The following is a 13,545-nucleotide window of genomic DNA, read 5'->3' on the forward strand; positions in this document are numbered from 1 at the left end:
AGCAATAATTTTCGTTTAATTTAGCAATGGAACCACAGGTACCTTGTAGCTTAAAGACAAAAGCATATTAGGGTTCTCAAGAGAGATAATCTTGCACCTTAAGTGAACTTTATGGAAAACAGGCAAATGTTGGTCAGGGTCAGCTGTAATGCATTCATGATAATCATCATGTTTCATTCAACATCAAGGTGAGCAGTTTAACATTGTATCTGTTGCAGTGTTGTAAACTATTACTTTAATGTGTATTAACTTTGTGTGGACAAGTAAGATCGAATGTTCTTAGCCATATTAGCATCAGGTTAAGTTATAGATCCCCATGTAAAATCTTAGCCGACAGAAAATCTATGTTGTGTATTGACAGAGGAGACATTTCTGGAACTTCACTGTTCATCAAACCATCATGGTGCACCACCTTGTGTAATGTAACCTGGATGTTGGTTACAAGAAGAAAACCAGGTACAGTAAAACAACATTGGGATAAACTGCAGTAACAGAGCAGGTCAATATAGTAATGCAGATTGGTTTCATGGATTCATGTGAGAACAGGAAAGAAAGACTACTCGTTTCCTCTGGCCATGTGACTTAACACCAGCAGGAAAAGCAGTCATCCCATAGAAAGTGACTTCTTGCTATGAATTTACTGCATTTGTACTGCAATTAAAGGAGCAAATATCCTCATTTTGACACCTGCTACTTGTGAACCTATAATTTTCAGTCCAATTCTAATAGTTAAGGAAGTTAACACACACAAAAGAAAAAGGATAAATGTCTGCCTGAAATGAATGGTGACTATAGTGGGAAGTCAAAATTGAGATTTTATTCCATGTGATTTGATGATTCCTACATGCTGATTCAGTGGTCACATCTCTATTTCTTGACAGTAGTTGAATGCATTAAGCCCCATTCCAAGCAAGGGAACAGTGACCAGAGCATTGACTCCAAAATCTGGCTTTTCATCTAGTAAGGGTACATATATCAGATGTGTGCCAATGGTCTCTTTGTAAAGGGGAGGTAGGGTGGCAGGAGGGGAAAGGAGTGGCTGTTCTCCAACTTTGATTGGAGCTCAAAGATAAACCCCACGAAGAAGACAATAGGAAACCACCTCAGTGTCTTTCCCCCAGTTAAATAATTGAGAATCTTCTGCTTGGACCTATTGTGAGGCACAACACAATGACTAACAGATGACCGACTGTGCTGCTGGCACCACAATTGTGTGGTTTATGTGGCTAGGGATGCAAAGATGCTGAATGTGATGTTCACATAAGCTTTAATTACATACCCCTCCCACGGATTATGTGAATTGGAGAATTACTTTGTGGGCTTAGTGGGTATCCCAGTCCAGCTTGAGTTTGAGGGAGGGATTGGTCACAGGGTAATGCCGAGAAGTAGAACCCTGGCTGAAGCCCCATCTCTCCATGATTTGGGGAAACCAGGAATGTACTGACAATCTAGGCATGTATACGGTCAATAAATTTAGCAAAATCTGGGGAAAAAAAAAGATTCTCACTATTCTGACTGTTGACTCTCCACATCATCCACACTGAACTTTAAGATGCTGCTATGATTATGGCATTTGTCTGAAGCAGATGTGAAGGAGCCCCCTTGTCTCCTGTTGGTCTTACCTTCTCATTTAGCTAAATTCCTCACACTGTGATGAGCTGCTTGTCTGTTTGAACAGCCACCATTCAGCTTTCCTATGTATTAAGTCAGAGAAAATAAATGGATGTCTGGAAGTTCAATAACCATATTTTTAATCATACGATCAAAAACATGACAAGGCTTTGTGATCAGTTTTTCATTGATACAATTAGATGATAAATTACCTTAATCTGTTACATATTGATGTGTTTAGTATAGAATGAATGGTTAGCATAATCCAACATTACATACAGGTAAATGTAGCTAACATACAGGCAACCAGTTTAGTAACTAGCATAATCCAGGGCTCGATGCCTGCACCTGTCTGAGGACATGCTTTTCCAGGAGGTATCAATCTAAAGGTCGCTGGACAGGTGGAAGAGATGTTAATTGCGGTGTGTTGTTCACTAGAAGCTGTTTTGGCATTTCAGATCACTTTACTGACCTCATGGCCAAAGCCAAGGCTGCAATATTGCCTATAGATTAACTGGGTTCCCTCTCAACACTCAAACCCATGGATCTGAAACCACTACAGAGAATGCAACCAAGCCAGGGTGACTGGGAACCAGTAGAGGCTAGAGTAACCTGCCATTCACAAGTTGGTCTTTCAACCTATTTGCTGAACCACAAGGTTAAAGACAAACTGAGACCCAGAAACTACATGGCTGATTGATCCTGGGAATTCTTCCCACTCTCAGTCCTTTAATCTAAAAGGGATGAGAATTGTGATATTTAGTCATTGTTAATTTGTCCATTATTATCTGGTGGTAGGAAACCTATCACTTGTCAACAGATTGGTACAGGTCAGTGCCAGAGCACACTGGGAAGCATTTCCAGTGTGCAGGGGTGATGGTAAAAGAACATAGAACAGCACAGGAACAGGCTCCTCAGCCCACGATGTCTGTGCTGACCATGATGCCAATTTAATCTGCCTGCACATGGTCTGTATCCTCCACTCCCTGCCTGTCCATGGGCCCGTCTAAATGTCTCTTAAACATTGCTGTCATATCTCCTTCCACCATCTCCCTTGGCAGCACATTCCAGGCACCTACCACCTTCTGTGTAAAAATAAAAACTTGCCTCACACTTCTCCTTTAAACTTTCCCCCTCTCTCCTTAAACCTGTGCCCTCTAGTATTTGACATTTCCACCCTGGGACAAAGACTCTATCTACCCTATCTATGGCTCTCCTAACTTTATACTCTGTAATGTGTGTTGAATTTTGTAGTTCTGGAGGATGCTCATCCTACACACAAATTTGGCTTTGTTAGAATTATGGACAAGGGAAATCTTAAAACCACATTGTGAAATTTTTTTTAAACACACATAAAAGGCCAAAAGTGCATTTTGACTCTAACTGCAGCTGGATTAGTATAGCTTGAAATTCCCACTTTGAATGTTGGGCTCCCTCTGCCTTCCTTAATTGGTACTTTGGACAGGTTGGTGAATTGATTGCCCTAATTTCCTGAAATAATGACATTGTTGTAATCACCACTTGGCCTAATTCTCAACAATTTCCCTCTCCAATAAAATACCTCATTCTTTTAGGGGATGTGGGATTTAAGGGCACCAAATGCCCTTTGGTATCGCACCCAATGGCATGTGAACCTGGGCAGCAGTCAGTTCAAGTTGAGAGCTGATTAGAATATTGTTCTCACCATACATTCATGGTTCAGGAGGAACCACAGAGCACTGAAGAATTGTGGGATGTTCTTCTCCCTGAACCAGGGTCACTGAGATCATGACTAGTCACTGCCAGGATCATCAGGTACTGGTCAAAACTTGACACTCTCTCTAGCAACAGGAGTGGTCCGCAGCCAGAGTATTTCCATCCAGTCCATGGCTAGTCCAAGACACAAGGTTAATGTCGCAAGGCAGATCCAACTGAGTAATGTCAACCGTAGCTTTTGTATTGTCTCCACATTTCATCCATATCACTACAAGCCAATGCACAACTTTTGCAGAGGCCACTCATAGTCCTCTATCCTTGTATAACTCGCCTATATTTTTTCTTCTTGCATGCAGGCCAAGACCCTTTAAATGTCCCATAGAAGCCAGTACTCCTATTTCACTAATACCAATAATTCTCTTGAAAATAGATAATTTCATTATTTACCCCTTCAACCTTGTGAAGCTCTTCTCTTTAGTGCCCTAACCCTCAGATCAATGTTAAAACCTCTGGTACACTAATTCTTCCATTGAAAACCATCAACGTATCCTAATGCTACCACTGAAGCTCATTCCTCTAAGAATCAAATTCCCAAAGTTAATCCCACAATACCCTAAGCTCTCCCATAAAAGCCTATTCTTCTATTACAATAACACTCATCAAAAACCATCCCTGTAGCATCTTAACTCACCCATTGGATGCCTTCCTTTCAGTTTCCTGACTATCCCATAATCAAGGCCAATGCTCCGGAACTTTGACTCTCCAATCAAAACCCCAACTCTTCTTTCAAAAGCTACACTTTTAGTCCTTTACTTTGCCCATCGTCAATCACTCTGGTTACCTTGCTCTCCCATCAAAACCTGTGCTACTGGGATTCTAATGCTCTCACCAAAGCCCATCTCTCCAGGACCCTAACTCTCCGATCAAAGTCAATCCCTCTCCATTTCTACTCTCATCAAGCCCCATCCTGCTGTTACCTAAACTCTCCATTTGAGTCAGTCTCTCTGATACATTTACTCTCTAACTGTTGCTCAACACAGCCAGACTCTAAATCTGCTACTGAATCCTAACTATTAAACTGTCTTACTGAAGCCCATCTCCCAAGCATTATTACTTCCCATTGTTATATACTGTAGTTTATCCCACTTTGTTCTATTAAAGTCCTCCTTCTGGGATCTGAACTCATTAAAGTGAATTCCTCTGTTTCTTTGAACCTCATCCCCTTGTGAAATTAACTTTCACATAATAGATAGCAATTATCTTTTGAATAACACTTGTTTTGGCTCTTCATTCCAAACATTTCTTGCTCTATATACAGGAACATTTCTGTTTAGTAATTGCTAATTAACTCCTGTGGAAATCTATAATCACACATCATAACATCATCCACAACCTGGAACTATGTCACTTATACCCCTACCTCCCAAACACATTTGCAACTATGGAAAGGGAGTGGAGAGAACAGTTGAAAACAGACAAGAAACAAACATATCTACCTGACTGCCTATAAAATGGAACCATAATCCTAGTGGTCCTGACATGCTCCTTTACCTCTCCTGCAGTGTGAATGTTTCTCTTTGCACTCAAGAAGCCCCTGTGTTCCCAACACATCCTGCAGATGGGCATAAGATGATAAAGTGATATCTATCAAGCAGAGGTTTGTTTTTGCTGAGCCCCCCTCTCACTTCAGATATCCATGTCCCATTTACATCCCCATCCCTGCTTCCAAGGAAATGGTATTCTGTAGCCATGCTCACAGTGCCCCAGGATGGTGGGTTTAATACCACCGATTTCAAACTTGGGGAAATTATTGAGAGTTCTCAGTCCGCTTTCAGTCCTATAGGGATCATGTATCTAGAACATCCAACTGCTTCAAGAGTCACATATTTACCCATCAATCAGGAGAAAACGCAGATTTGCCTTTCATTTTAGTTGAACAGGGACCATTATGGGGGCACACTATGTGTTTGAATTCCCACTGAATGAGAGGAGCAGTTATTGCATCAATGGGATCTGATCTGCTACATGCTGGTTAATTAGTATTGCACCAGAAACTGTGTTGATTGATTCAAATATCTGAGAGGAGAGGCACCCTTAAATTCCCTCCTCTGGCTCCAGCAGGCTGTTTTGGTGCCTCTCATATTCAGCCAACTCATCCTCCTTCCACTTCCCTCCTCCTCTACCCCTAACTCTACCCCAACCACCCAGCCTCCCACAGGATCACCTCTGCTTCTGAATGGATGATTACCTAGTAGGCAGGAGCTGTTTTCCTGATGGGTTACATTGTGACCAGGGTGCTCTAAAACAGCTTCTTCTAGTTCCCTTTAGGCCTTTCCTCTGGCAACTGATGCCACTTTACAAGAAGCCTGTGAGGTGAGTGCTGATAACTGTCCTTTTCCAGTCTATTTCCTAGTCTTCCCACCACTCTATACTTGTATCAATCAATACGCCATGTAATTGAAGGTTCCCAAGGAGAGCTTGGGATGACTGTTCGCACCCAAAAAGAACAAATGGCATTAACTCCTCACTGCCACATCTGTGATTTGCCCCTTTCACTGAGTGCTGGCTCAGTACAGTATGCTGTCAGCTCCAGGTGGAAACCATCCCTTAGATGACAGCATGTAAAAGGCACTGTTCCTGCCTACATTTATCATGCAATTATTGTTAAAACAATTGTCAGCCCAGTTGGTGTAAATGAGTGACAATGGAGTGCAATAACTTGGCTAAAGATTGATTACAGCAGTTGGATAAAGTAAGGGCAGCAAATTAGTTTAAGGTACTTCGTGTTCTCTCTCTCTGGATATACTATGCATGTGAGCCTGATAGACTGACTCAGTCACTGAGGCACCAGCATTTTGAACTCCTAGTTTCTCCTTGGCAGTGGGCAAGAAGTGAGCTTTTAATTGGAGATTTCATGCAGCTTTTAAAAACCATGCACATCATACAGGTCCTCCTCAGCAATGAGCAGAGCCCATTTCACGCAAGGCAGCTGAGATGGCAGAGCTGTGAATTGGTGTAATTGGACTGTGGTGGTCCAGAACACTGGGGCCCTTCCTGGTGGGAGAGTGACCCTGGGAAGTTTGTTTTAAAAGTGGGACTATTGCGATCAATGAGAGAGCAGTCTTTTAGAAATCACCCTTAACGTTGTATAAAAACTTTAAACAGAGAGCCATCATTTTTCCTGCTAACAGTTGGGAAATCTTATGTCATTGCTAAGTTTGTCTGTGTTCTGGACCAGATCTGTTCATTTTAACTGAGGCAATAATGAGGAAGAGGAAGGGGTAGGGGTTGTGGTCGGTGGGGGCTGGGGTGTTAATGGCTTGAGTGAAGCAAAGCCAGCTGCCCCAAAAGTAAACATGACTGAAGTCTGTAGCAAAGTCAAGGTTCACTCTACAACAAGAAAATTTTTCCTGGTCTAAGGCATTGTTCACCTCATTGTACTGACAAACTCTGCATCCTACCAGACTCCATCTGCTGCAAGCTTCTGAGTAGCACCAACTAATATTAAAAAACACATAATGTGGCACATATAAATCATGCTGATATCATTGTCACCCCTGCTGCTTACCCGATCTATGATGGGGCAGTTGTAATTTGGGGTATTTAGTCATGAATCAGATTCAAGGAAAATAGTTGTCAGGCTAAAATAAGTCAACAACAGAGCAAAAGTGGGCAGTTAAACGCCAAGCACATATGGCATTCTCCAGTCTATGCTGCTCCCACTGGTTACATTGTCTCGTGCTTTCTGTCTGTCTGAACTGTATCTGTTTATTTTGGTGTCAAGATGATTTTGAAGCAATCTAGAACAACAGCACAGGAAGGACATGAAGGCTAGAGTTGGATATGGAATGGATATGTGCAGCAAACACAGGTTTGATATGATGCGCTTTCAGGGTTAATGCAAAAATTCACAGGGGGTCCCCAAGTACCAGGTACTTTTACTAGGATTCTCTTGGTTTGATTGGAGTTTAATTTTCTTTATATACAGGGAACAGGGATACAGCTCACAGTTGAGCTCAGGTCCTAAGAAAATGTCAAGTATCAATGCAAGAGTTATCAAACCCTTACTCCAGGTAAATGTCTTCTGTTGGACAGGCATACTCCAGGTGTTCCTGATAGTATTCCTGAAAAGCTTGGCTGTAAAGGAGAAAAGGTGCGATGTTAGTAAGTACAATCTATGTTGCCTTGTTTCCCCAACCTCTTCTGCAGTGTGCACAATTCCATGGCCATTGCTGTATCCCGTAGGAGTCTTGCTGTCTGTGCATCGATGAATGTGTCCTTCCTCAAAAACTGATCAAAGACACGCAGGCTTTTCCAGAAGTGGACAGCAATTAGGATCCGCGAAATGCCCAAAGATTTTAATTCCTTCTGTTTCTCTCTAGTTCTGGGGGGTTCCAACGTACATTTTAGCAACACCAATAGCCACCAATTACAGCAACCACAGACCAAAAAGAGAACCAGGGTGTTCTTTGTGATTTCAGGGCTCAGCTCCACCCACTAATGCTAACTGTTATCAGAAGGCAATTTCACTCCTCTACTTTCCTCAAGTATCTTTAGAATTTCTGATAGAAACAAAAAATACTTATGGCACAGAAGCAGACCATTTGGACCATCATCTCCATGATGGCCATTAAGTTTAATCTCACTTTCCAACTTTCATTGTGAAACCCAGCAAATTATGGCATATCATGTGCTCAACTGGGTATCTATTAAACGCAAGGTGACTTTCTGCCCCAACTATCCTTTCAGACACTGGATTTCACACTGCATCAATCCTGGGACGAAAAATGTTTTCCTTATTGAGGGATAGATCAGACATGATCTAAGTGAATGACAGCGCAATTCCTGTTCTTGCGTTTATCATCACAGAGGACAAGAGAGTAGGTTTCCCTCTTCACTACACTAGTGAGAAGCAAAAGCCAGCTTTACTTAGAATTTCCACCCCATTTTGTCCTTTATACACTATTTGGTTTTCTTAATGTAAGTGTTTCTGGAGGGATCTGATACAGATCCATGGGATCCCAGACCATCCTGAAGATCACTTGGAGGAAGTGGACTTCTGGTCAGGTGAATGAGCTTCACCATTGTCATAGGCTTCAGTACTACGTGAGCAAAAAGTTTCAGTGTTTTCAAAACAGTTATGGAGCTTCAGAAGGGAAGATCTGCCGGAAGTTTAGATAGCATTTAAAATTTGGAGAATTGCCTATTTTAGCCTTCCCTGTGTACCCCACCACCCTGCCCCATCACCAACTTAACTTCCGTTGCCCGTGTATGACACCTACCCAATGCACTCAGCGACACGGCGCATGGTTTCCTCGGACACAAACACGTGGCAAGCAAAGCGATTCACCACTGGGTGCTTGGTGATGAATCCAAAGTAGCTGAAAGAGATGTGATACAATGAAAGATACAGAGCAGCCGTACAGAGAACATGGACATAATGCAGTGATCTTGCAACGTCAGAGATCGTACTATAGACAAGACTGTACAGATCTCCCATTAGAGACAAATTTAGCCCAACTTGCATGAAGGACTGAATCAGATTCCCATTTTATAATCACACCCAATTTTAATCCCCATTCACATCAATGTTGAAAGTGGCAGGAGTATAAAGTGCCTTCCTGTCAGCCGAGTTAAGCTAAAAACAGGCTGGAAGTTAGAGGACATAGAGCAACCCTGCTGAAGCCACATTCTCAGGGATGTAATGGACTACTAGAAGGAATATATTAAAAGGAACAAAAATGTAACTAGCAATTATAAGACAAGGACTACCACAAAAAATAAATACAAACACAAAACTTTGTACTGATGCCAACATTTATCCCATAATTATCAACGCTTAAAAAAGGCACAGCATCTAATTGTCTAATTACTTCACAGCTGGTTCTAAGAGCATGCTTTTGTAAGTTTGCAGTTGCGATTCCTACTACAATAAACACATTTCAAATATACTTTATTGGCTCTGAAATGCTTTGGAACATCTTAAGGTTGTGAAAGGTGCTATGCACCTTTAATAATGAGAACATATATACAAAGATCAGAGGAGCGAACCTCCAACTTATTAAACTATGTGGGTCTTATTAATTCTCAGACACAATCTGATTTTGAACTAATTTCTAAATCATTCCAATTTTAAACCAATGAATCACCAAATACAAATGGAGACAAACAGAAATGTAACAACCATGTTTGAAATGTAGATTGAATCTGAATAAGTTGGCAAAGACAGCAGTTAGCAGAAAGAAAACACTTCCAGAAGACCTGAGACTGAGTGAAGAGGATAAGTGAAAAACAAAGAGAAAGTTTCCATATTGGAAATCTGTTTCACATGAGCCACAGTGGTTCACAGATAACAACACCTAATTCTGAACTGCGAAAGACGGATGATCAATGATGGCTGATTTTAGTTCACTGCCAGACTAAGACCAATGAATGCATCAATGATTAATCAGAGATCTTTTAGATGGCCGAAGACACAAACCATTAATGGTTTGGGTTAGTTAGGATTGTCACTGATGTAAAACTTAAATAAACAATAAAATTACTTCACTAATAATAGCACTTTATAATCTTTCAATGTTTCAATTGCTTTCAAGTGCATAGACTGTTAAGTGAGGAAAACATTTCCACATTGTCAAGTATGGTTCTGAAACACAGAAATGGTAATAAATCTACAAGCTTGACACTCAGAAAGGAGAGTGATTTCAACTGAACCAAGCTTATGGGAATAGAAGAAGAGCCAGAATATGTGGCATAGTGACTTAACAAAAGGAACAAGTGTAACATCAGGAGTTAATGAATTGATCTTAATCCTTACCAGCTGTTTTTAGGATGACATCCACAGAATGAAATATTCTTCATTTGGAAAAAATGGCTGCATCTTTCACTCTGAGAGAAAAAAAAGATCAGACAGACATACAGATAAATTCAGACACTTTCCCACTGCCACACCTGACCAACCCCCAACTAATATGAACCATGTGGAAACGTTCAACCAACCTCTTCTGTCAAACCACAGGATGACAGTCACCTTACTCAGCAGAATAGGGCAAAGGAGAACAGGTGTCCAATACTTTGTATTGGATGTCACTGAGATTTCATTTTACTGTATAGAATTCAAAGGGAGAAATATTCTGTATTAATTCCAAACTTGCTAGTTCCAGTTATTCATTCACTCATTTTGAAAAGTATGTGGAGGACAGGAATAAATTGGGGTCATTCCAAACTTTGGATGGTTGATAAAATACTCCTTCTTGAGCTTTGCATCATCTTGCCTTGAAGATATTGATGCTTGCTGTGGTACTGAATCCACTTAGTATCTCATTACTAGCTAATCTCATTGAATGAGTATAAATGTTCGCAGGCTATTTTACCATTGATGCATCACTACCAAGTCCAACCCAAACAGACATTTATAAGCTTAATACAGTGGGTACAGGATTCTGAAATAAGAACAGAAAATGCTGGAACCTGAAGGTCACCCAGCTTCAGGAGAGAGAGTGAAACAGAGTTAAACTTTCAGGTCCAAAAGCAAAAATACTACGGATTCTGGAAATCTAAGAAAAAGAGAAATTCTTTGAAATATTCAGCAGGGCAGGCAACATCTGCAGAAAGAAAAACAGCACTGTTTTCACATCAATGACATATCCCACAGTAACAGTGTTCCCTCCACCACCCCCCCCCTCGGTTTTTATTCATCTCCTCCTGATAGATCAGCTGCAATTAAAAACCTTCATCACCTTCTCTCAGCCATCACTCATGTTACTCATTGTCTCTTGGTCTCTAAGTATCACAGATATTTCCTTTGTTATCTCCACCCCTACCCTTCTTTGTCACTTTAAACAAGCTTGATTTTGAACTTGTCTATATTCTGGCAAAAGATCAGTAACCTGATTGATAACTCTATTGATATTGTTGAACTCAATGTAGAATCTGGAATATCAATGAGGTGCTTAGGTTGAGCTTCAATGAATGGATATAGGAGACTGAAAACAGAGATCAGAGTGTGAATGGGATGGAGAATTAAACTGATCTGAACATTGTGGTGTGCTTTTGGACTAAATAAAGAGGTTTTGTCTAATATAAAGGAACCTGCATAAACTTAATGTATAAGTAAATTGCTTCTTCTCCAGAACTTGTGTTTGGGCCCCCAGTGGTCAGAAGGGAGGAGCTAAAACAACAAGTGTTGCATCTCTTGCACCTATACTGGATAGGTCCTGAGTGAAGAGGAGGGTGTTGCTGATGATGAATTGAACCAGAATATCCCTGAGGTAACATCTCCTAGGAATGCAGAACAAGGATGGGAGGAGAAAAGTGTTTGGTGGTAGCATCACAGAGTAGATGGCACAAATTTGGGTGGGTGATCCATTGAATAAAGATGCTGAAAGGATGGATGAGGAAAACAAGAAGGAATCTGAAGTAGTAAGAAGTTTGGGAAATAGAACAGACATGGTCGAGTGCAACATCAGGAGTTTATACAACGCTCCCTTTTGTCCTCTGTGAATGGACTGATTCACCAGTAGACAAACAGTAGACAAGAAAATAGGCTGACAGGTGTATGGAAAGACAAGAGTACATTATTAGATAAACTGATTGTCCTACCTTGTCCTCCAATCCATACTCGTTCAAACTCATAGCTAACTTAACTCCTTGAATGCTGACCTCTAAATCGCAACTTGCAGGAGGGCGCAAGTGAACTGTTAACTTTCTAGTGGTAGCAATCTGCAAAAGGATGAGGTTGAAATTAATATTAAACCCATGTATTAGTCAGTGCAATTTTAAACCAGTTATGAGTTTGTGCTAAAAGATAATATTTTCCTGCATAATGTTAAACTCTGGCTTTAGACGCTACAATGTTGTTTAATGTTGTACGGACTAATAACAATGTATAATGTCAAACCCAAGCATTAGCCTGTGCAATATTAACCCCTGGTTTTGATTTGTATAATGTTAAGTCTTAATGCTACTCTGTACAATACTAAACCCAGGTCTTGGTCTGTAGAATATCTACCCTAATCCCATTTGCCTGCATTTGGCCTATATCCCTCCAAATCTTTCCTATCCATGTACCTGTCCAAATGTCTTTGGCTTTCATTGAGTTTTTTTTAAAAGGAAGTGACCAAGGGGATTGACGAGGGCAGGGCAGTGGTTGTTGTCTACATAGACTTTAGCAAGGCCTTTGAAAAGGTCCCACGTGGTAGGCTGGTCCATAAGGTTAGATCACATGGTATCCAGGCTGACCCAGCCAATTGGATACAAAATTGGCTCAGTGGAAGGAGTCAGAGGGTGGTAGTGGAGAGTTGATTTTCACATTGGAAGCCTGTGACCAGTGGTTGTTTGTCATAGACATCAATGATTTGGATGAGAATGTAGGTGGTCTAACTAGTAAGTTTGCAGATGACACCAAAATTGGAGGTATGGTGGACAGTGAAGAATGTTGTCTAAGCTTTCAACAGGATCTAGATCAACTGAGATAGTGGGCAAAGGAATGGCAGATGGAATTTAACTCAGATAAATGCACAGTGATGCATTTTAGGAAGTTAAACCTGGGCAGGATATACACAGTGAATGATAGGGCCCTGGGGAGTGTTGTAGTACAGAAAGATCTAGGGGTACACGTACATAGTTCCTTGAAAGTGGTGACACAGGTAGAGAGAGTGGCAAAGAAGGTGTGTGGGACACTTGCCCTCATCGGTTGGGGCACTGAGTACAAGAGATGGGATGCCATGTTACAGCTGTACAAGATCACATTTGAGTGTTGTCTGCAGTTCTGCTTGCTATGCTACAGGAAAGATGTGATTAAGCTAAAGAGGGTGCAGAAAAGATTCATTCAAATGTTGCCAGGACCAGAGGGCTTGAGTTATAAGGAGAGACTGGATAGGCTGTGATTGTTTTCCCTGGAGCAAAGGAGGCTGAAGGGTGAGCATATAAAATCATGAGGGTCATAGATAAAATGGATGGTTACCCAGGGCAGTCTAAAACTGGAGGTTAAGGTGCATGGGAAAAAGTTAAAGGAGACCCAAGGGGCAAGATTTTCATGCAGATGGTGGTGGGTATGTGGAACATGGTACCATTACAACATTTAAAAGACACTTGGATAGGCACATGGATGGCAAAGGCTTAAAGGTAGATGGGCAACTGTGACCAGCTCAGGCAGGCGCCTTGGTCGGCATGGACAAGTTGGGCCGAAGATGCAAGTTTCCATGCTGTATAACTCTAAGGCTCTATGACTAAATGTTG

At 41.2% G+C, this 13,545-nt stretch overlaps 1 protein-coding gene across 2 annotated transcripts in view; it reads right to left on the reverse strand.

Annotated features, from left to right (window-relative positions):
- Positions 1 to 1,734: 1,734 nt before the first annotated feature.
- The window catches only part of mapk8ip2 (mitogen-activated protein kinase 8 interacting protein 2), a 60,048-nt gene continuing 48,237 nt past the window's right edge, over positions 1,735 to 13,545 (reverse strand). For both annotated transcript variants that reach the window (XM_052033998.1, XM_052033999.1), the window contains 4 exons: positions 11,908 to 12,027; positions 10,124 to 10,194; positions 8,589 to 8,687; positions 1,735 to 7,443 (listed from right to left, as the gene is read on the reverse strand). In XM_052033998.1, the coding sequence (XP_051889958.1) occupies positions 7,371 to 7,443; positions 8,589 to 8,687; positions 10,124 to 10,194; positions 11,908 to 12,027 (363 nt within the window). In that variant the 3' untranslated portion in view covers positions 1,735 to 7,370. The remainder of the gene's footprint in view (positions 7,444 to 8,588; positions 8,688 to 10,123; positions 10,195 to 11,907; positions 12,028 to 13,545) is intronic.

This window comes from Pristis pectinata, chromosome 19, assembly GCF_009764475.1.
Source record: "Pristis pectinata isolate sPriPec2 chromosome 19, sPriPec2.1.pri, whole genome shotgun sequence".
Classification (NCBI taxonomy): domain Eukaryota; kingdom Metazoa; phylum Chordata; class Chondrichthyes; order Rhinopristiformes; family Pristidae; genus Pristis; species Pristis pectinata.